We start from the raw sequence: 21,596 nt of genomic DNA, 5'->3' as shown, positions 1-21,596 counted from the left end.
CCTAATAACTTGAATGGCTTTTCCATCCCATCATTATGGTGGGGCAGGGCAAACTATTTGGATGGGTTGGATATACCTTGTGGACTGCACAACTTGAATTTGGGGGTTTTTTAGAGTGATTATACATTGTTTTCTATCTTGTGGTCACCCAATGATTTAATCGGCCTGATTTTTATAGTAGGTGCACATGATTGTAGGGTGCACCTTGTATTAAAATAACTTTAAATATAAAATGTGTTTCAAAATTCAAAATTTTCACCTTTATTTTGTTTAATTTGGAAAAATATTTTTGTCTTTTAGTGACTCTCCTTTCTCACATCAAAAACTATCAAGGAAAACTTGGCTCTTATAAGAGGTTACTTTTGCGTAGGGCTTCAGCCCCTACCTTCATCTGGGTCTGTATGACCTAATCATACAGACCGGATGTCAAATAAACAATACTGTGGACCCGGGAGGGTTTTAATGGTGGATATCCAATCAATATTATTTTCATGTGGCGTGGTGCACCTGAGATTTATATTCCTCTCATATTTGGGACAAACCCCTGAAATGATCTTTAAAAATGGATGAACGGAATGGATGAAGCATGTACATCATGGTGGGGCCTACAGAGCACTGACAACCAGCTACGGGGCTAGTGGCAGGGGGAGTAGCCAATCCCGTTCTCATTCACAGCCATAGCTGTCAGTCACACAGTGGGAAATGGATTGGCTACTCTCCCTGCCACCAGCCAATGGCTGGTGTTCGGTAGTCTGTGGGCCCCACCATGATGTATGTGTTTCATTCATGCCATCCATCTATTTTTATATATCATTTTATGATATTAAACAAAAAATGAGATATATTACAATCTCAAGTGGATCACATTACAGGAAGCAGTGTTGAATAAACGTCGACCATTAAAAACTTTTTGAGGGCCATAAAAGTATTGGATCAACCTGATCATTTTTTTTTTTCCCTTCATCTGAGTCTTTATGACCTAATCAACAGATTGGATATCATATAAACAATACAGTGGGCCTTATGAGGATTTAAATGATGAATATCCAATCACTATTGTTTTCCAAGTGGTGTGGTCCACCTAAGATTTATGTCCCTCGTATTTTTAAGATGAAGCCCTAAAATGATCTTTAAAAATGGATGAAACACATACTTCATGGTGGAGTCCACAGACCAACAAACACCAGCCACGGGGCTGGTGTCAGGGGGAGTAGCCAATCCGTTTTCCATGCCCTCCGCCTGACACCACGAGCCAGCCACACCCACTGTGTGGGAAACGGATTGGCTACTCCCCCTTCGACCACTGTGCTCTTTGGGCCCTACTATGAAGTATTTCTTTTATCCATGCTGTTCATCCATTTTTACGGATCATTACGGGGCTTGATACAAAAAATGAGAGGGATATAAATCTCAGGTGAACCACACCACAAGAAAACAATAGTGATTGGATATCTACTATTAAAATCCTCCTAAGGCCCACTGTACTGTTTATTTGACATCTATCTGTTGATTAGGTCATACAGACCTAGATTAAGGGGAAAAACGAAGATCAGCTTGATCCAAAACTTTTATGCCCTGAAAAAGTTTTTAATAGTCGACGTTCAATCAACACTCTTTCCTATAAAGTGGTCCACCTGAAATTGGGAGATATCTCATTTTTAGGCTCACACCATAAAATTATCTAGAAAAATAGATGGACGGCATGGATGAACCACATACATTATGGTGGGGCCCACATAGCACCGACCACTAGCCATTGGCTAGTAGCAGGGGAGTAGCCAATCCCTTTCCGAGGGCATGACTGGCGCTAACCGCCACGTGGACAGACATGCATTTGACCACTCCGTCCATCAGGTGCAACGCCACACTTTTGCCATGAAACCTTTAAAAACAAAAACCTAATACCACCTATGTGGGTCAAAACATAGGAAACGGTGTAAAATCAACTCTGAGATATCCTGATCAGCCTTGAAATATCCTGATTTTCAGATCATTCATTCGTCATCGTGTAGCATGTAAGATGAATGGATTGGATGGAATATAAACACCAAGACAGACCCTTCAGACATTTTGAACTATTTAAATGGTGGGAGTTCCCATCTCAACTCATTCTCGTGGTGTAGCATGCCCAACTGTTGAACCAGCGTAATTTTTGGGTGCAGGTCTAAACACACGGTGGCTGATCAGATGGACCGACTGGAACCCATCCACGTGAAGACCATATCAGAGAAAGTCAGGCCCATTTGACCCAAACCTCATATATACCACACCATAGGAAATAGATGATGGAACGCCCATCACATTTAATCCGTTCATCTGATCTGCTTCGTTAATATGAGAAAAGTTTACAAAATTCACAGAATCCCAAAATTCAGGTTTGCAAAAACCACCTGAATTTAGAGGTTTAAGCTATAATTTTATAGGGTGGCCCACCTGAGTGTTGAATCAACATTATGTCTGGTATAAGACCCAAAAAAGGGCGGCCTTCATTTCTCCACGCAATAGATCACTGTGATAAATATGCAAGAATTCGTGTATAATTTATGAAATGAAATAATTACCAAACATAACTTAAGATGGACCTTTCTATACGGTTAGATAGCCTCCATCCACATTGGGGCCCACGTTTGGACTGTTGTGATTGGCATGCATGTATACCATTTGTGCAGTAGGATTTTGTGCTTCACAACATACCATTTTTTCCTTCTCTTTTTGACAAAATGAGAAGAAGGCCAGGTTTTTAGCGGTCCACATGAACTGCGGTTGGAGACGGCTACCGCCACTCATAGCAAGCTGGGTGGCTGCTGGGACTCCTTTGGCTCATTGCTTTTGAGGATTTTCAGACACCTAGGGGTGGTGCAGCCATCCATCGGCCAAAAAGATTATCAAAGATCACAATTAGATCAAATGCATGATTAGGAATCACAAGAGAAAAACATTCAAACACATGCAATGCCTGGAGCTGGTTTGGATGTTTCAGCTCCCCATGGCTGATGAGATGCACTCCACCAGTTCAGCATGTCTGAGGCAGCAAACCCAATTCCAATTTGAATATAGCTTGTAGGCACCTGCCGAAAGGAAAGTCACACTGGCTATCTGATCCAAATGTGATTTTATGCGCACCCAAACAGGGCTTGCTTCAAGCCGGTGTTGCCTTCAATTTCAGTAAGCAGAGCCAATAGACCTGGTAGAGTTTTTTAGCATTTCCCCATACATACATGTTATCTGAGCACTAATTTCATCCGTCGATGTTTCTACCAAAAACTTGAAATACAATTATTAAAAAAATAAAATAACATATATAGCCACTTGTCGGTGGAACATTCATTGATAAAACAGGCAAAAGGGCTATCGTGTGGTTATAACAAGCACAATAGAAGCTGTTAGGACTCCATCCAACCTATTAGGTTGCAACTCTAAAGGTGAAAAGAGACGGACAGACACTACTTATGCACAGAAATTAGTAGACATGCATACATACATACATACATACATACATACATACAAATGAGGATACGGCCGTTGATAGTGGAATGGTGGAACAAGATTCGTGTAGCCAAACCCAATTAGCTCAGATTGGGCTTAGATGATGACAATGATGATGATGACATACATACATACATGCATCATGGATACATACATTACATTGGCATTAAGATTGGCAGAGCCAGTCTTGAATAGCAAATCTAAGTGCATGATTTGGAGTAAGGTTGAGGTGACTCAGCTTTAAATTGGTCATGGGAGAAGTTTCCCGGCCATTTTCCAACCATCCGCGTAAGGCCTCGCCTTCATAGGTGAAACCATCTGCTGCTACTTGAGGATCGTGCATGATTTCCTGGGGGGAAAAAAAAAAAACCGAGTTAGATGAGCTGCACGAGACATAAATGACAGTTTTGCCCCAATGATATCCTTCATTAAAAAGGAGACGAAGGACGAACTCGTTCATTTTCCAAAGGTGAAGATTAGGCTTCCACCCTCACTCTGAAGGTGGATAAAGAGCTTTTTTTTTTCAGAGAAGTTTGTTAGAATGTTTCCACATCTGGGCTGTTCATCTGCTGGGTCCCATATGGATGGCCCATAGCCTAATAACCACACCAGTCAGATGACCCCAACCATCCAAATGGAGCTTTCAAGGAAAAAAAATGGTTAATCAACAGTTCACATTTATTGAAGAGTCCCCATCTGAGCAATTAGATAAGACTGGTGTCAGTTTTGGCCATGGTCCAAACATGGTGGGGCCTCTAGATCATTGCCATGGGTTTCACGCACATGAATCCGTAGAGGTACATGTGAGTCTTGCTTGCTTGCAATATTTGTGTTTCTTTTCTAAAGAAAAAAAGAAAAGAACCCTGCTGCTTGGTGAACCCTGCAAATCTAATCCAAGGATATCAGTTTCAGTGCCCTCAACTGGGGCCCTCTTAAGGCTAACCAATGGTGAAATGCCATAACATCTTGGTCCTTAGAAAAAATGATTCTATTGCTCACCCGAAGGATCGGGCACAGGAAAAAAGCAGGCACAGGTCTTTCCTCCGCAACATGCAACCGCTCCAGCTCCCTCACCAGTGCTGGAGTAAGCTCTGGCCGATCCCGACTGTTCATCTCACTGCATTGCATCCCCAGCTCCGCCAGCCTCCTTGCCACAAACATAGGCCAATCTCCAGCAGATGGGTCCAAAACCGATGACAATTTCCCGCTCGACACTGCCCGACGGACCTCACTCAACAACCCAACAGGGGGCCTCCCAGTTAGTAACTGTAGAATTATGATCCCAAAGGAATATATGTCGGACTTTGGTGTAAGTTCTCCACTCCTCTTATACTCCGGGTCCATATAAGGAAATGCAGACTTTGGCTCTGTACTCCGGCGGAAAGATGGGCAACGGGCGGTCTCCTCTTTCACAAGGTGAGAAATTCCTAAGTCACCAATCTTGCTTTTGAATTCGGAATCGAGAAGAATGTTTTGGAGCTTAAGATCACTGTGGATGATCTTTTCAGGTTTGAAGGAGTGTAGGAAGAGGAGGGCGCTGGCGATTTCAGCCACAATACAGGTGCGAGTCTTCCATGTTAAGGGAGGGGCATTGGTTTTATGGAAGAGGCAGTCTTGCAGGCTACCATTGGGCAAGTATTCATATACGAGCGACGAGGCCTCTGGGCATGCACCAATCAAAGTCACTAAATGAGGATGTTGTAATTTGCTGAGGAGATTCACCTGCATGCACGAATGGAAGCCAGGGGCAAATCAGTCATACTAAGGAAAAGGAGGGGTTTTTGGCCACATAATGAAATAAACATGTGTTAGCACCCAAATGTGTTTGGGATATGTATCTCTCCTTCCACAACAGTCAAGACCTCCATAGTGGATTTGCTCTATAGGCAGAATAAGCAAAACTATTATTTTTTTTTCTGGCCACATCAAAAAGTCCAATTACACTCTTGCATTTATATGAATAGAAAATGCTCCAGTGGTCCTCATGGCACATCAAGAGATTACTGTGACTTGCATTTGGAATGTGGAGTCCAACAAAACAATCAATCTGGACCTTCCATTCATTCCGGTCCATGATCCATGCATGACAGTGCTAAATCACACTCAGATGATCCCATCCATCAGAACTTGGCCTTGTTTCTGTAGCCATTGGTTGGATGGCCAGGATTTCTTGGCGATGGTGATTCTTAGAAGGTGGGAAGGACACCACTTAACAACTTAAGAGCTAAGAAAGGATACTTCCTTTTTTTCAAAAAAAAAAAAACACCTTTACAACTAAAGAGGCAATTGCATGGTTTGCAACTGCAGCTTTAGAAAGGACACTTTTTAAAATTATAGCACTAAGAAGGTGGGAAGTAGGGATTGCCCATCCGATTGCTATCTATATAGGGCCTCAACAAAGAAATGCAAGCAAGTCATGCACCAAGCCACCAAATGTTGAAGCTACCACAATAAAAGGTCTAAGATGTAACTCTCTAAAATTATTAGATTAGCTCGAGTTGCCAAACACAGGGCGAGATGGAGTTGCTTGCTGTCAGATTATAGTGAGCTGAAGCACAATTGAAAATCGCTATGCTTAGGATTTAGGACAATTTCCACCCCACAGGTGCAAATGACCTGGTGTAGTGGTTCTACAGCAGAGATGCTCCCAGGATAGAGTTGCCAAACACAAAAGCAAGATGGAGTTGCTTGCTGTCAGATTATAGTGAGCTGAAGTGCATTTGAAAATCACTATGCTTAGGATTTAGGACAATTTCCACCCCACAGGTGCAAGTGCAACTCTAGATTAGCTTGAGTCGCCAAACACAAAGCGAGATGGAGTTGCCTCCTGTCAGATTATAGTGAGCTGAAGCGCCATTGAAAATCGCTATACGTGGGATTTAGGACAATTTCCACCCCACAGGTGCAAATGACCTGGTGTAGTGATTCTACAGCAGAGATGCCCCCAGGATAGGGCCTACCTGCTCACACAACATGTGTAAATATAAGATATCAACCCTGATTGCACCTTCAGGTTGATCCAACAACACAATAAAAAAAACCCAGAAAAGAGACAAGTATCTTGAGATGATTTCTACGAAAATTCTACCATATAAGTATCTGACATGGCCAAGTCATTGATATCAAAACTAATGACTAATGAAATTTTAATTTATATTTTTTAAAAAGGTTAGACTTTGTAGTGGTAAAAAAACAGCTATATTAATAAATATAATATTGATAAAAATATAACCAAAAGATACCTCGTTTCAACACTGAGGTCTTGGTATCGATCCCTAGTGGGGGTGGCTAACACTGAAGTGTGAACTGACAGTGGGGTGTACTAACAAGGTAACAATATATATATATATATATATATATATATATATATATATATATATAGAACATGAGAGAAGGGGGTAGAGCCGGAGCCTTGTGAAAAAACATCCCCCATCCCCCCACACGCATGCATCCTTTCTTCAAAAGGGCTTGAGCGCCTATGCAAGCACCCCTTATAAGGAGAGAAATTGCTCCATTTCTGATGTGGGTCTATTTGAAAACTCCATTTCCAAACCAAGTTTCTCCTCTTTCTAAAACTCTCAATGCAAGGACCCCCACCATCCGAGAACTTCTTGAATCAAGGAGAGATTTTGAAACAAACTCAAACACCAAATCTGTTTATCCAACAGCGATGCAGTTTATAGATTATGATGCAGTTATCATTCAATGAAGAGTGCATTTGACGTAATGGACAGTCCATGTCAATGATATACACTGCCTAGGTGCACCGGAAGCTTCCATGCTGAGTCACTGAAGACATATATGCATGTATATTATTTAATTCATTAATGAACATATGAAATGAGCAAAAGCAATAAAAGAACGAATTATTAGATTCTGCATTTCTAAACTAAATGAGAACAAACATGCCCCTATACTTAAGCAAATCTCCAAAATAAACCTTTTTAACAGTTTAAATTGGTTAAATTGAGTTTTCAGAGGACCTCAACAAGGGGACTTGTAACTTGAAATTCAACAGAGTCAACTCAGCCATGATTATGGTCGACTCCATGAATTTTAGAACTCTGGTTCTTTGGGAATACTTACTGTCACAAGCTAGTCTTCCTATATTCTTTTACCCTTACCAAGGTGTCCCGTATCGGTATCGGTTGGCGTAACGGTTCCCTCCGAAACCGATACGGATACGGGGGCATAACGGCGATACGGGGGTGTAACGGCCCATAACGGCGCTTTTTTTTTTTTTGCCAAAAAAATATGAAAAAATATGTATTAAATCGGGAATATTTTAAGCATTCCAAATATGCATTCATTTATAAATTGGAACATGTTTATGGTGGTGTAACAGTCCACTCTTTGGTGAGAAGTTGTATCGGACTGTCTGATTAATTTTTTAACCAGGTAACTTGAATTTAACTACAAAATTCATATATTTAATTTTTTAAATATGTAATTTAGATACTTAACAACTTGATATCATTTCTCCCAATAGTTCTTTAAAAAAATGAAATTAAATTCAGGTAGATGGCGTTGCCAATTTGGGGCTGACTTGCAGGACCAATCTATTCTCCAAATCAGCCTCAAATTCATGCCATTTATTGTCATTATTCCACTAATAAATTGGTGGACATTTATTGGATAGTGAATCATAAAAAAAAAAAAAAAATCAAAAGGCGCTATTTTAAAAAATAAAAGTTCACAAATTAACAATTAAAACTATTCAAATAATTTGATTTTGGCATTGTGAGTTAGCAATTGCAGTCCATAATTTAATTGTCAAATTTTAAGTTAATATATGTCTCGTGTACAATTTTTTAAGGCTTGAATTAGGAGGGACTCGGATGTAAAGTGCAGCACACGTGTCAAAGTTTTTTGGGCCCCACCCGTGATGAATGTGTTATATCCACACCGTCCATCCATTTTGACAAATAATTTTAGGGCATGAGCCCAAAAATGAGGCACATCCAAAGCTTAGATGGATTACACCATAAAAAACAACAATAATTAAACGTTCACCGTTAAAAATTTATTGGGGGCTAGAAAAGTTTTAGATCAAGCTGACATGTGTGTTTTCCCTTCATCCACGTCAATGTGACCCAATTAACAGGTTAGATTGAAAATAAACATTACAGTGGACTTTAAGAAATTTTTAATGGTGAGCATTCTATAACCACTATTTCCTATGGTGTGGTCCACCTGAGATTTGGATATTACTAATTTTTTGAATCCTGACCTAAAATGACGTGGCAAAATGGATGGACGATATGGATAAAATATATACATCATAGTGGGGCCCACTCGGGTCTGATCAGATTGGATGGAAAATAAACATTACCGTGCGCCCTACGAATTATTTAACCGTGAAAATCATTATCTCTGTTGCTATTTTTGGTGTGGTCCAGATGATCTCTGGATATAATTCATTTTTTGGGTGGTGCTCTAAAATGATCTCTGAAAATAGATGAACGGTGTAGATGTAATAAATACATCACTGTGGAGCCCATATAACTTTGATCTCCTTTGAACCGTTCATACAACTCGGAGCTCGAGGAGTGTCAGCGCTCGTCTTTGCGTGACACGTACCTACAGTAGCTAGCTGCTGCAAATTTTTAAAAAAAATGGAGAGAGAGGGAAACGAAAAGAAAAAAAAAGAGGGAAAGAAGAGAGAAAAGAAAAAAAGAGGGAAAGGGGGAAAGAAGAGATTGAGAGAGAGAGAGAGAGAGGAAGAAGAAGAAGAAGAACAGGAAGAAGCCGCAGCAGGGCGCAGCCGCAGCCACAGCTACTTGAGAAGAAGAAGAAGAAGAAGAAAAGAAAGGGAAAAAAGGTAAGTTTTTTTTTTTTTGTTTTTTGTTTGTTTTTTTTTTTTTCAGGGCCCGTAACGGCCGTTATAGCCCGTAACGGCCCCGTAACGGCCGTTACGGTCACAGAATTCCGTAACAGCCATTTCGACCCCGTATCGCGTAACGGGTCCCACCGTTACCGTTACGTATCGGCCGTTACGGCCGATACGTAACCGATTTGGGATACCATGACCCTTACCCTTGTAGTCATAAAACTATACCTTTCCAAGGAAAAACAGAGAGAGAGAGCGAGAGAGATTTACCTCTTGATGAAACTCTGATTGGATTTGCATGGTATGTGGATGCAACTTCTTTATAGCAACACTTTGATCCAGCATCTCTCCCTTATACACACACCCAAAACCCCCCTCCCCAATCTTGAAGCTTTCCGAAAAGTTGCATGTTGCTGTACATAGATCGGAAAGAGAGAACTCTGAAAACTCAGGAGAGTCATCGACAAACTCAATGAACCGATCAGAGTTTTGACCTCTCCCATGCCCACGACTTCTCCACCGTTCAAGCCGACGTACAGCGTCCTCCCTCTGCTTACGGATCTTCTTCTTTTCCTGCCGCAGAGTCATCAAGGATGCTTGAATAAGCTTCAGTTCATCAGTGGCTTCATCCCGGCGACGGGCCGCTTCTCGAACATGACTGTCGAGGATTGCTAGGGTTTTCAATGTCTTCTGCAACTCTCTTATGGCTTCATCTCTCTGTCCTGAGAGCTTTTCTTGTTCCTGTTTGGTATTTCTTAGTTCATCTTCAACTTCTTTTCTGAGTTCAGTTTCACGTGCGCAGGCAGCTTCAAAAGCTTTCATCTGGGACAAGACAAGTAGGGAAAAAGAAGAACTGTTAACAAGCAGAATGGGAGGAACCAGAAAATGCCAAAGCTTTTCCAATGAAAAATACCAACCTTTAAAGAGGAAATGTCAGTTTAAGAGGCAAAATGGGAGGAATCAGGAAATGCCAATGATTTTTACAATGAAAGATACAAATGTTTAAAGAGGAAAATAAAATCTCCAATAGAGCACTGGCCCACTTCTGGCAATCCAAATCATTCAAATGGTGGCATGGATGGGAAATACCAACATTTGTGTGGTCTGCATCCATACAAAAAACTCTCACCATCGACCATTTAAAGAATAGGGGATGGTGTTGGTGAATAGGTGTGCCACATGTTGTGCTAACGAGGACTTGATGAATAATCTACTAATTCATTGTTCATTTGCAAGAAAAGTGTGGGCTGCAGTTCTCCAAGTTCGGAATGTTGTGGGTTCCTCAATCAGTATTAAATTTGATTGACAGCAGGTATGCCGATGCATGGGGTTTTACTGGGTGATTACACTGGAACATGATTGCTCATGCCATTTTGTGGTCGCTGTGGAAGATGAGAAACACAAGAATTTTCAAAGGTTCTTCTGTTGCTGCTCACAGACTCGTGGACAAGATTGTTAACCTCAAAATCCAGTGGGCTAAGGCTGACCATAGATTTGTTGGGATCCATTCCTCAAGTTTCTATGCTGGTTGGGCTGACATCCTGCAGAGCAATTGAAAGAAGTTGAAGCCATTATTGCTGTGGTCTCCCCTACCCCCAAGTGTTTTGAATTTAAGGTACTCTTTGACGGCAGCTCACTGGGAATTCCCAGTCTCTTCGACATGGGGGAGGTGTTTTGTGACACTGCAGGAGTGTCTTTGGTGGATTTTTCTGGTCCTCTTTAAGTATCTCCCACTGAATTCTCATAATCCATGGTCTCCCAGCAGGCTGTCATAGCTGTCCAGTTCAATGTATTTCCTGTTGTACTCAACAGCGACTCAGGAAATGCAATCAAGAGGGCTTAGCGAAGAATGGCCTTGGAAGATTGCGAATCTCATAGAAGAAGCTCATGATCTCTGCACTGGTAAGCCGGTCTCCCTTTTGCATGTCCAAAGAAAGGCCGGCTCAGTGGCTGACGAACTTACTAAGCGCGTGGCATTAGGAATGAGCTACTCATCCTTGATAGAATAGGTGGATTTAGAGGGTGTTTTGTCAGTGTTTGTTTGTGGGAGTAGTGTTGCCAGGTATTTCTGTTACGTTTCTGAAAGTCTTGTCGCTTTTGACTCTCCATTTTCATTGTGTTATCTTTTTTTATGTTTGGAATATAATGTCAGTCTCATTCATTAAAAAAAAAAAAAAAAAAACTCCCCCAATGACAAATAAGGCCCCGTTTCAAAGGTGGTCTTTTGGCTTGCAGGGATGATTCGAACAGGGCCAAATTGGAGGCCATCTTAGTGGGCCTCAGGCTGATTCATGTGTCTTTCACCATGCCTCATTGTCGAACCCAAAGAGTGCAATCTCTTGGGTTTCAGGCTTGAATGGTGTTCTGTCGAAGTGACATTTCAGAAGAAATTAGAGCTTCTTGATGCACCTAGTTGGGACAAGGGAGGCCCATGGGTTGATGATTCAGATCATTAGAATGATGGACCCCACCATGGGAGCCAGACAGCCCCAAAATCATCCAGATTGGAACATCTCAGCAATCCAATATCTGGCCTTTTACAGACCATTTCTTTATTTTATTTATTTTTATTAACCAAATACTGTAGGCTGCCAATCAAAGGGTGACAACCTTCCAATTAGGAGAATATTTTGAAATCTTTCATCCATGATGGGACCCATCGCCTCAACAGTTTGGATCACCTAAAAATGGGTCCCACTTGCATGGACTAGCACATCAGGACACCATCAGCATTCTTGATGCTTCAGGACCTTATAATTTCTCTCACATAAGGGAGCTACCGATACACTATTCCAAACAATGGATAAAATAGCAGTACACAACCAGTGACAATCAAACACAAGCACCTACCCTTTTGATGGCTTCAGCAGCTTCATTTTCCAATCTCTCACGCCTCAGTATCTCTGCAGAGGCTACTTCCGTTGACTTTTCAGCTTCCATCTTTGCTTCTATAATCGAATTATGCAAGAAATCCAGCTCCAGTTCTTCCTGAAAAAGAAACAGGACTCCTAAAACATTTTGATTAATGATTACGAATGTGGAAGCTTATACTCTGAATCCTACCCTGCTAACAGGACTCAAGCACATATGAGTTGGCAAATGCGTGCGAGATCCAGATCGTTCATCAGGTGGGCCACATGGCGTACGTGCCTTGGTTTAAAAATAGAACCACTCCACACATCAGGCCAGCAGCAAATGTACAATAAAAATGGGCAGCTAAAATAAATTGACCAGTGGTTCACATTCAACGTACACGTGGCTTAGCTGATGAATAAACAGGTCTGATTTTTGGGATAGGCCATGTCCATGGGAGAGCCCGCCTGATGAAAGGCCTGGATCCTTCATAAATGTGCCATGATCGTACATATGCTGCAAAGAGGATTCTCAATCCCTTCCACACAGGCCACATTCAAACTCCACTATGAACTCTACCTCCAGGTTGGATTCTGATGAGAACTTTCCTTCAGTAGGCGAAGTAAGACCAGAAACTGTACTGGCGAAACCGGTCAAACTCTGTGAATCAAGAGGATCGATTCTATTAGTAAAACTGGATTCCATAACAGACATAGTCCCTTCTCTTTCATCTACTCTGGATTGGGCCTCATTCGTCATCCCACACAATCTACCGGTGATAGAAGAACTGGATCTAAGACAGTCCAGATTAAACGCAGCCTCGCTACTAAAATTATATGATGACAAGGATCTACATATTTCAGTAAGTGCAGTTCCATGAGGTGCACCAAAGGGTGGTAGCGGATAACTTGGGTCTTCAGAAGCCTCCCTCGTCCAGACATGATTTCCTTTGTTGACAAACCATATCTCGCAGAATGATGGGGCGGTCTTGGCAGTATAGCTTGCCTTACTAGAGCTCCTCTTCACCTTCAAGCAACTGTAATGCGCCCATTAAAAATGTCTACCCATAGACAAAATCATATAGCAAGTCTGTTTATTAAATATTAACTATAACAACCAAGAATTGAACAGCTTAAGCAAAAATTTTAAAGGAAAAGTATAAAATACGATGAACTAGAGGGTCCTGCTTGCAGCAAATGAACAGTTTCTGAAGTGGACTTTGTGCATGTGGAACCCATGGTTTGGTGATCCAGACCGTTGATCTGATGGGCCCCAACTTGGGTGGGGGGTATGCGCCACAAACTTCCAGATTAGAAAGTCCTAATCCTTCTGTAGAACCTTGGTTTGGGGATTCAAAGACTTCTGTTGAAGTGAACCTTTGCTTTATTTTTTCCTGAACTCTCTACTTGCAGGCCACTAAATGGAGGGTTTAGATCTTCCAGTGGGGGAGATTTTTGGGGCATACCCCACCCAGGTGTGGCTATCAGATAAAAAGCTTGGATTTATAAATAAATAAATAAATAAAAACCATGAACCCCCTCTGTACAGAATCCTGATCCTACATATCAAGGAAACTGAATGTTTCAAGGCCCAGAGAGGGGGGGAGGGGGGGGGGGGGGGGTCCTAATACCATAATTGATCATCAAATCTTTTCTTGATCTTTCTTTCCTGTGCCTCTTCCTGTTTCTGCACACTTTCATCCAGGATGCACATTACACTCCAACATCATTTCTCAAGTTCGTTTCTCTAGTTTTTGTTTCAGCCTCCACATTCACTTCTAATCACTAAATTTAACAGGACAGTCTGTGATAGTGTGATAGGAAGCTACTTTTAAGCTGCTCTATTGGTTCAGGAATGAGGAAGAAGAAGAAGAAGAAGAAGAAGAAAAACCTTGTCCCTTTATGTAAATGTTTTCCTATTAGATGCCTCATTTGTCGGTGATGCTAGTGGATTGTCAACAAGTGACTTGTGAATGGGTCTCTTGACACTCTTTGGGATAACTTGCCTTAGAAAACTCTCTCGATACATTCTGTGGATAAAAGATTTAGACAATTACATGTTTCTTTTAGTGTATATGGCAAACAGAAATGCTAAAATCGTTCATGAGAGGAGAGAATGAAGAGGTGAATTGCAACACACATACCAAAGTGGAACATGCGTGCGAGATATCCCTGCATGTATTCTGAATATAGGTGGTTGGTGGTTTCTTTCTTAACCATCCATTTTCCTCAAGCAAGTATGGCCACCTGATGAGTGGATTGGCTTGATTTATGACCCAAGGCATGGTAACCGTTGGCCCTGCCTAATGATTGTCACACAAATGTACCACATGAGCACGTGTCCTGCTATTCACCTCTTCCATGGCTTGATTTCTCTGTGGTAGATTTACACCCCATATTCATGTTTGTGACTTTGCACATGCTCCTAAGGAATCAAACAACACGATTCATTTATACAGTTATTTGAATATTTGTTTTTTTTCTTTGGATTGCTAGCCATTGATAATTTCTGTTAAAGATGCTGATATCAAATGTGAACATTTAAACAAAGTTCTGCCCATGTGCATAGACACGGACAGTTATCTTGAAGTTCTGTAAATGATGTAAAGAAGGACGGTGCTGGTTCTGAGTATTTGTGAAATAACTATTATTGTTTGGTGTCTATACCCACAAAAGCAGGAACATAATTTGGTTATTCTCTTTTTTATTTAACAGCTTTATGCATTAGAGTTATATCCCAAAAGTCACAAGGTTACATCAGGTGATTCACTTGCCAGATCCATATGATTGGAAAGTCCTTCAGAGTAAAATCATATTCAGGTTGATATTGTCCAAGGAAAAATATTTACTTGTCCGGTGCTGCTCCCATAACAAGCTTCTTAATTACATGTCTTGACACAAGCTCTACAATTCCTTTCTGAACTTCTGCAGTCTCAATCAAAAAAATGCTTGCTTTCACCTGAAAAGCATTTGCCTCCCATGAGTTGCCTCAACAAAAGGTGTACATACTACGTTCTTCAAAATAATAATAATTATAATAATAACAATAACAATAACAATAATAATGGTGAAATTGTGTAGGAACTACAGAAAATATCATGGCGTTTGGCAGAGATGCATAATACAACAAGTACACCTTGGTCAAAGAAATATACAATGCTCAATCAAATTCAAGGTTTTGTTTGGCCCATCAAATTGCATGAGCAGGACTCACCTTCAAGCGATTCAAATCATTCATGGTGAGTGGGAGATACACAAAAAATCTTTCCCCTTAGATGATCGTAACCGTCTGATGTGGCCCCTGCTAAATATAGACCAAAAATCATAGTTCTCCGTTTTCATCAGATGGCTAGGATCATCTGAAAGGGGACTTCTTAAGGCATGGCCAATCCCATGATTGGTCCCACCAGATGAACAGCTTAGGTTACTCAAGGTGGGTGCCACCTACCTGGTTGAGCATCACATTATACCTCTTTCTTCTCTAGAGCTAATTAAAAGAAATCCTTAATGTCCACACAGCTGCTAACATCATTAGGAAAATTATAATGTTCTTCAATATTCATGACTCCAAAAACCTCCTAATCAAAACCTTCATAGACAGTAGATCCCTAACATGCATTTTGGCTGTCACCTTGTTGAACAGGCTGTTAATTACTAATATCCTAGCAAATGTGTTGATAGCAAAGACTGCAAAAATATCCCGTGTAAACATTACATCACCAAAGTCATGCGCAAGTGTCGGGATTTTCTCCACATGGGCCATGAAACTCAATCCAAGTCGTTGTGGATTAAAAAAAAAACAAACAAACAAACCAAGCATGGTACTAATGGACTGGAGATGACATATGTAATGTAAGCCTGATCAGACTTCTCTTTTCATTTTCAGAATCGATCAGATAACCATTTTCACATTGCATCAATCTCATCCTATACCGAGTCTACTCATCCAAGTCAACTCGGTTTTGGACCCAGATAAGACAATTAAGGATCCAAATCTAGAAAAGAGATGGGACTTGGCCCAAATCTGATGAACAGCTAGGGACTCATTCAGACTTGAAGTAGCTGCACAACGTGGGTAATCCATATTCCATCTTGATGACATGAACAGTGCGATCCACACGTATCAGCAATACATGATGAGAATGGTTTGAATCCGCCCAAGTCACACAGGAATCATGTCCGTTGAAGTTTTGGACTGATTTGATGTGGCTCGTCCGAGCCATATTAGTATCAGCAATAGAAGCTGAACTCTGAACCAAACAGCCACACACTGAAACCAGTATTTTAATCCATGGCACTAAAAGATAGTTCCAAGGTATTCGATAGCAGTAACGATAGCTGTAATGGCCAGCCTTATGGCTGTCAAACTATAAGCCGTAACAGCCCTGTAAATGTTATTTTATTTTATTTTTTGAAAGATGAGAATATTATTAGGGCCAAACGACCAAGAGGAAAAATACAAGCATCAAGCAATACAGAAAAAAGAGAGAAACTATACAATCAGGGGACCCACTCCCTTATAAACAAAACCACCTTATTACAAACAACCTCCAGAGGAGACTTAATATCCCAAAAACACCTACTGTTCCTTTGTAACCAGATTGACCACAGAAAAGCTAACAATGCATCCACCACCATAACAATGCATCCACCAACACGCCCCCCCCCAACGAAAAAGGAAGATCGATAGAGATATTCGATTGGGCCAGGCAACACCTGCCAACCAAAGAATACCCAACCAAATAATAGAGGAATAAGGACAATGAATGAACAAATGGTCCACAGTCTCTGATCCTTTCAGGCAAAGGAGGCAAGCATTGGGCAGGCACATCCCCCTTTTTTGGAGATTGTCAATGGTAAAAACCCAGTTCCTCCTAGCAAAAGCTGCAACTTTTTTAGGAAGAAAATTTAGCAGCCTGTTATGGGCCATTTTGTCCACAACAGGCGTTACAGACCTGTATCATGTAACGAGTTACATAACCTTTTTTTGCATACCATCAACCATGGATAGTTTCCCATCAGTGAAGCATGAATTCCCCTTGCGAAACTGCAGCCTCCAGCCACCCAAGCAGCTTCTTTCATCACCGTAATAGTGGGTTAACTACAACCACCCAAGAAACCTAATATCTTATTTATCAACCAAATTCTCCCTTGAACTAATATGATATGGCAAACCACCACTGCTTCAATAATTTAAGAAAGAACTGATCACCCCTTTTCCTACGAGCATTTAACCCTTTAAAAGTGTATGATTTTGCAATTGCAAAATTAGAAAAAAGAAAATTTGAAGGCATAGAAAATTGGCTGGCAACGTACAACAGGTTGTAGGTCATCAGTCCTTGTTATTTTATCCAACCCATTGCCAAAGTTTAAGCTTTTCTTGAAACATATAACCCTCACTCCTGCACCACCCATTCAATGAAAAACAATTGAACCAAACTCTATTCCATGTTATTTCATCCAAATGCAAAGTCTAAAACCACCAAATACCCTAAAAACTGGGCAGGCCTAGAGATCTAACACTAAACGTTGATGAGCATTTTGTAGAAATCGTGTATTTTGCGGAAGTGAAAGCATCCTGAAACCGGTTCAGCTATTTATGAATGAGGACGATAACAGATTCTGGAAAGTAGCTGCAACGGGGAAATTATCAACCAAATCCTTTTTCCAGGCCATTTCTAAATATGAAACATCGTATGTTTGGAACACAGCAGTCCCTCCGAGAATCTCATCTTTCATGTGGCAGTAGTTGTTAGGGTCCATGGGTCAACTAGTGGGCCAAACTGTTCGGGTCAGCATAGTAGACCTAATGTATGGGTTAACTAGTGGGCCAAACTATTCAGGTTGGCAAAGTGGACCTAGCCACTTAATATCTATTGTTAGCTTTAAATTTCAATATGAATTTTGAACTTGAAATAACAGCCCAACAATCAAGGGAGTAGTTGGCCTTGATTGTAGAAGAGTGGATTAGCCTTGAGTTTGAATTAGAATTAGAATTTGAGTTTTGAACTTGAATTTTGTGGAATGCATCAGCCTAATGCATCATACTCCGTTCTCATGATCAGCAAAGGTAGGAGATTTATAGTCGAGATAGCAAATCATAGTGACACAAACTCATCCTAGGGTGAAGGGGGCCTATTTCTAGAGGAAGAGGGGGCCGGGGATCGTTAAGTTCTCTTTCTCTGCCCCAGCTAAAGCGATTTCCCAGTCTGAAGCGGCGGTGATCACAATTAGGTAGGACTACCCCTGGAACCTGGATTTATCGTCAAAGAGATAAGATCCTTGGCTGGGGGATTAACCATTTCATTTACACCCACAACCAAAGGTTCTAAGCTGGGGGCCCTCACCTTAGTGATCGCCAAGGCCTCGCTTTCCGAACTTAGAAAATTCAAATGATGAAACATAGTTTCTCAATTAAGTATACAACTATACGCTTATACTTTTAATAATTCATAAATAAATAAATCAAAAATTAACATAAAAAAACAGAACAGTGGGAGAGGCGTTAAAACCAGAGCTTTTTGTAGTGTTAACAGGAATGTAAGTGAATGAATTATCTTTGTATTGAGAATTCTTTCCCTCTCCTTTAGTTTTTAATGAATTCCATTAGGGCTTGTTCAAGAGATAAGAAAATCAAGATATCATTCCAAAACGTCATACAGTATATATCTAGAATAAGAAGGTTATTAAAAAAAATAAAAAAAACATACATTTGAATCATAAAAGGTCAAATGCAAAGAAATAATTATAAAAACCAGCAGCCAAGACCTTCGGGTGGAATGTCAATGGCATATAATAAAATCTCATAATTAATTGTCTGAGCATAGGTATAATAAATACCAGGTATTTCAATCATGAAGAATTATAAGGTCCTGCTTGTCAGCAAACTAGGATTCTATAGATGTAGGACCAAGGTTCATTTATCAAGAACATTGATCTGATGGGTCCTGCCTCCATAGGGGCTCCCCGAAAATCACGACTAACTATTTTTCATCGAATGTAAGCCGTTGTTGCACTTTCTCCTTAATCATCTAATTATACGTCATTGATCTAATGTTTGGAATCTTCTGGCACAGAAATTTTTGGGGCAGCTGCTCCATCCAAAGTTGCAACCACCTTCAACATTTTGAATCACCCAGTAAAGCTCCACATGCACAGAATCTCTAGGTCAGAAAATGTCAGCAAGCTGTGCTTTTCGCGGATGAGCAGGACCCTAAAATCCTTCTTCAATAATAAGATAACAATATTCAGAAATCTAGATTATATCTAACAAAGAATACCAATCATATGAAATGTTGTGTAAGATCTCAAAAAAAAAAAAAAAACAAAACACAAAAAAGACTCCACTAGACTCAACAAAAGGCAGAAGAAAAAAATCAATGAAACTCAACTCACCTCACCAAGCCTCAACAATACTTACATAATATCATATTTTAAATATTAAATATTTACTGAAAAAAAAAAACAGACTAAGTCACTCCACTCGAGTTTTTGACTATTTAGCCTTGATCTGAAACAAAATGGGGGCAGGCATGCATTTGGGAGGGATCTGGAATCAATCAAGAGTACTAACACTACCAACTTTTTTTTTTTTTTGAGAAATGCTAACACTAACAACTATATAATTATTTCTTTGAGAAAAGAAAATTATAAGAACAAACAAGCACCTTGGCTCTAGAGCAAACACTCAAATACTTTAATAGAATTTTCTTCATTTGTTCTTTCTCTTCTCTCCGGAACCCAGACACCATTTCCTCATTCGCTTGACTTGCTGGAAGATTTCCCACTGTGAAAAAAAAAAAACCATTCCATTATTGCAATAACATACAAAAAGAAGTCATATCAGAAAAACTAGACGAAATTAAAAGATGAACCCAGATCCAATACAGAGCTTTGTACATTAAGCTTAACTACAACATGGGTTAAGTGCGTCTAAGTAAATTACACTAAGATGAACTTGGGCACATTTAGAAGCTGTACTTACAAGCACTTGCACACATTTAGCCGCGTCTAAATTCACATATTCGGACTTCGATGTGTTTTGTATGTTAAGCTTGGCATACAAAGCATTGTATTGGATTTGGATCCTACCTACTGATTTTTATAAAATATGAGAACTTGTTATGAAAAAATTAAGGAAATTTTTTAAAATGTCGAAGAGAAATATAAATAATTACATAAAACTCAGATATCCATTTGAAAATATGATGGCAAAAAATTCAATAGAAAAATGCAATGGTGAGCGATGCCCGGAAAGATTGAAGAAGCCATTTTGCAGCATGATCCGGGCCGTTTATCTAGTGAGGATTATTGTGATTGTTCCCTGGCAGAAAAGATGGCACAGGTCCACTCATCAGGTGGGCCCCACATGTAGATTGAATCTAGACCGTTGATCATACATATGAGGCCACCCACTTGATGAGTGAACAGCCTGATTTGTAGTCCACGGCACGTTCACGGCGGGCCACACCTTATGAATGGACTGGATATCGCTCGCCTCGCCACACGTGTGGGTCCCACCTCAGAAACTACACAACCTATTTCAGAACTAATCCCAGAAAATAAAAATTAAAAAACATTTCTATAAAAAGAGATATTAAATGAGGAAATATTTTTTTAAAAGACCCAAATGAAAATGCAAAACTACAAAGAAGCCATTTCAGAACAAATCCCAAAAAAGAAAAAAAGAAAATTCCCCTCTGAAAAATGAAAATAAAAGAAAATGAAAAGAGAAGAGAACCCCATTTGAGAAGAAAATCTCAGAAAACTCACAGAGAGTCGGAATCGTCGAAGAAGGCTGATGAACATGCACGATGCCAATTTCCTGCCCTTCGAACTGCCGGATAGTCCACTCAAGCAATCCTACGGATCTCTCTGTCGATCTTCCGACTGCCACATGTACTCTCTCCGGAGCCTCTTCAATCTCCGGCATCTGAGTAGCTGACGAAGACATTTCCCGACCAAAAGATTGTCGGAGAGTCGTCGGAGATTCGAATCCGGCGAAGTGGTTAACGACTGGTTGAGGTGGAGGGGAGGGACTGAGAAGCTCCATTCGTAGCCGGAAATCTGACTAAATCGGTGGGTCAGATTTCAGCGGCGGCTCTCTCTCTCTCTCTCTCTCTCTCTGATATTAAAAATGAAAAAGAATCTCGAAATGAATTTATGGCGAAGATAAAGAGCAGAGAAACACTTTGATACTCTGGCAGAGTGTGGTGGATGATACGCAGGCACTTAGAAATTACTCAGAAATTGCCTACGTGGCACACAATAAACCCATAATAAACTGTCCAACATATGGCATTAGTCTAGATATATCATGAACCGAAAATTACTTTTATTTAGTGATTTGACTTTATCTAGGTAGATATTTTTATTGGACGGTTGGGATGAAAAAATCCAATGGTCCAAATTTCAAAGAAAAGGTGTCC

General features: G+C 40.4%; 1 protein-coding gene across 1 annotated transcript; it reads right to left on the bottom strand.

Moving 5' to 3' along the window:
- Positions 1-3,132: 3,132 nt before the first annotated feature.
- Positions 3,133-21,288, bottom strand: LOC131252921 (U-box domain-containing protein 33-like). Its single transcript, XM_058253710.1, has 8 exons — positions 20,941-21,288; positions 19,836-19,954; positions 15,018-15,127; positions 12,749-13,205; positions 12,167-12,304; positions 9,587-10,138; positions 4,486-5,208; positions 3,133-3,835 (listed from the first exon to the last, which is right to left on the bottom strand). Exons 1-8 carry the CDS (start codon positions 21,218-21,220, stop codon positions 3,653-3,655), a joined length of 2,562 nt encoding a protein of 853 aa, XP_058109693.1. The 5' UTR covers positions 21,221-21,288; the 3' UTR covers positions 3,133-3,652.
- Between the last annotated feature and the right edge of the window lie 308 nt (positions 21,289-21,596).

Source organism: Magnolia sinica, chromosome 8 (genome assembly GCF_029962835.1).
Source record: "Magnolia sinica isolate HGM2019 chromosome 8, MsV1, whole genome shotgun sequence".
NCBI classification, from domain to species: Eukaryota; Viridiplantae; Streptophyta; class Magnoliopsida; order Magnoliales; family Magnoliaceae; genus Magnolia; species Magnolia sinica.
Note: the sequence above shows the minus strand (reverse complement) of the source record. Positions and strands in the feature narration are given on the sequence as shown.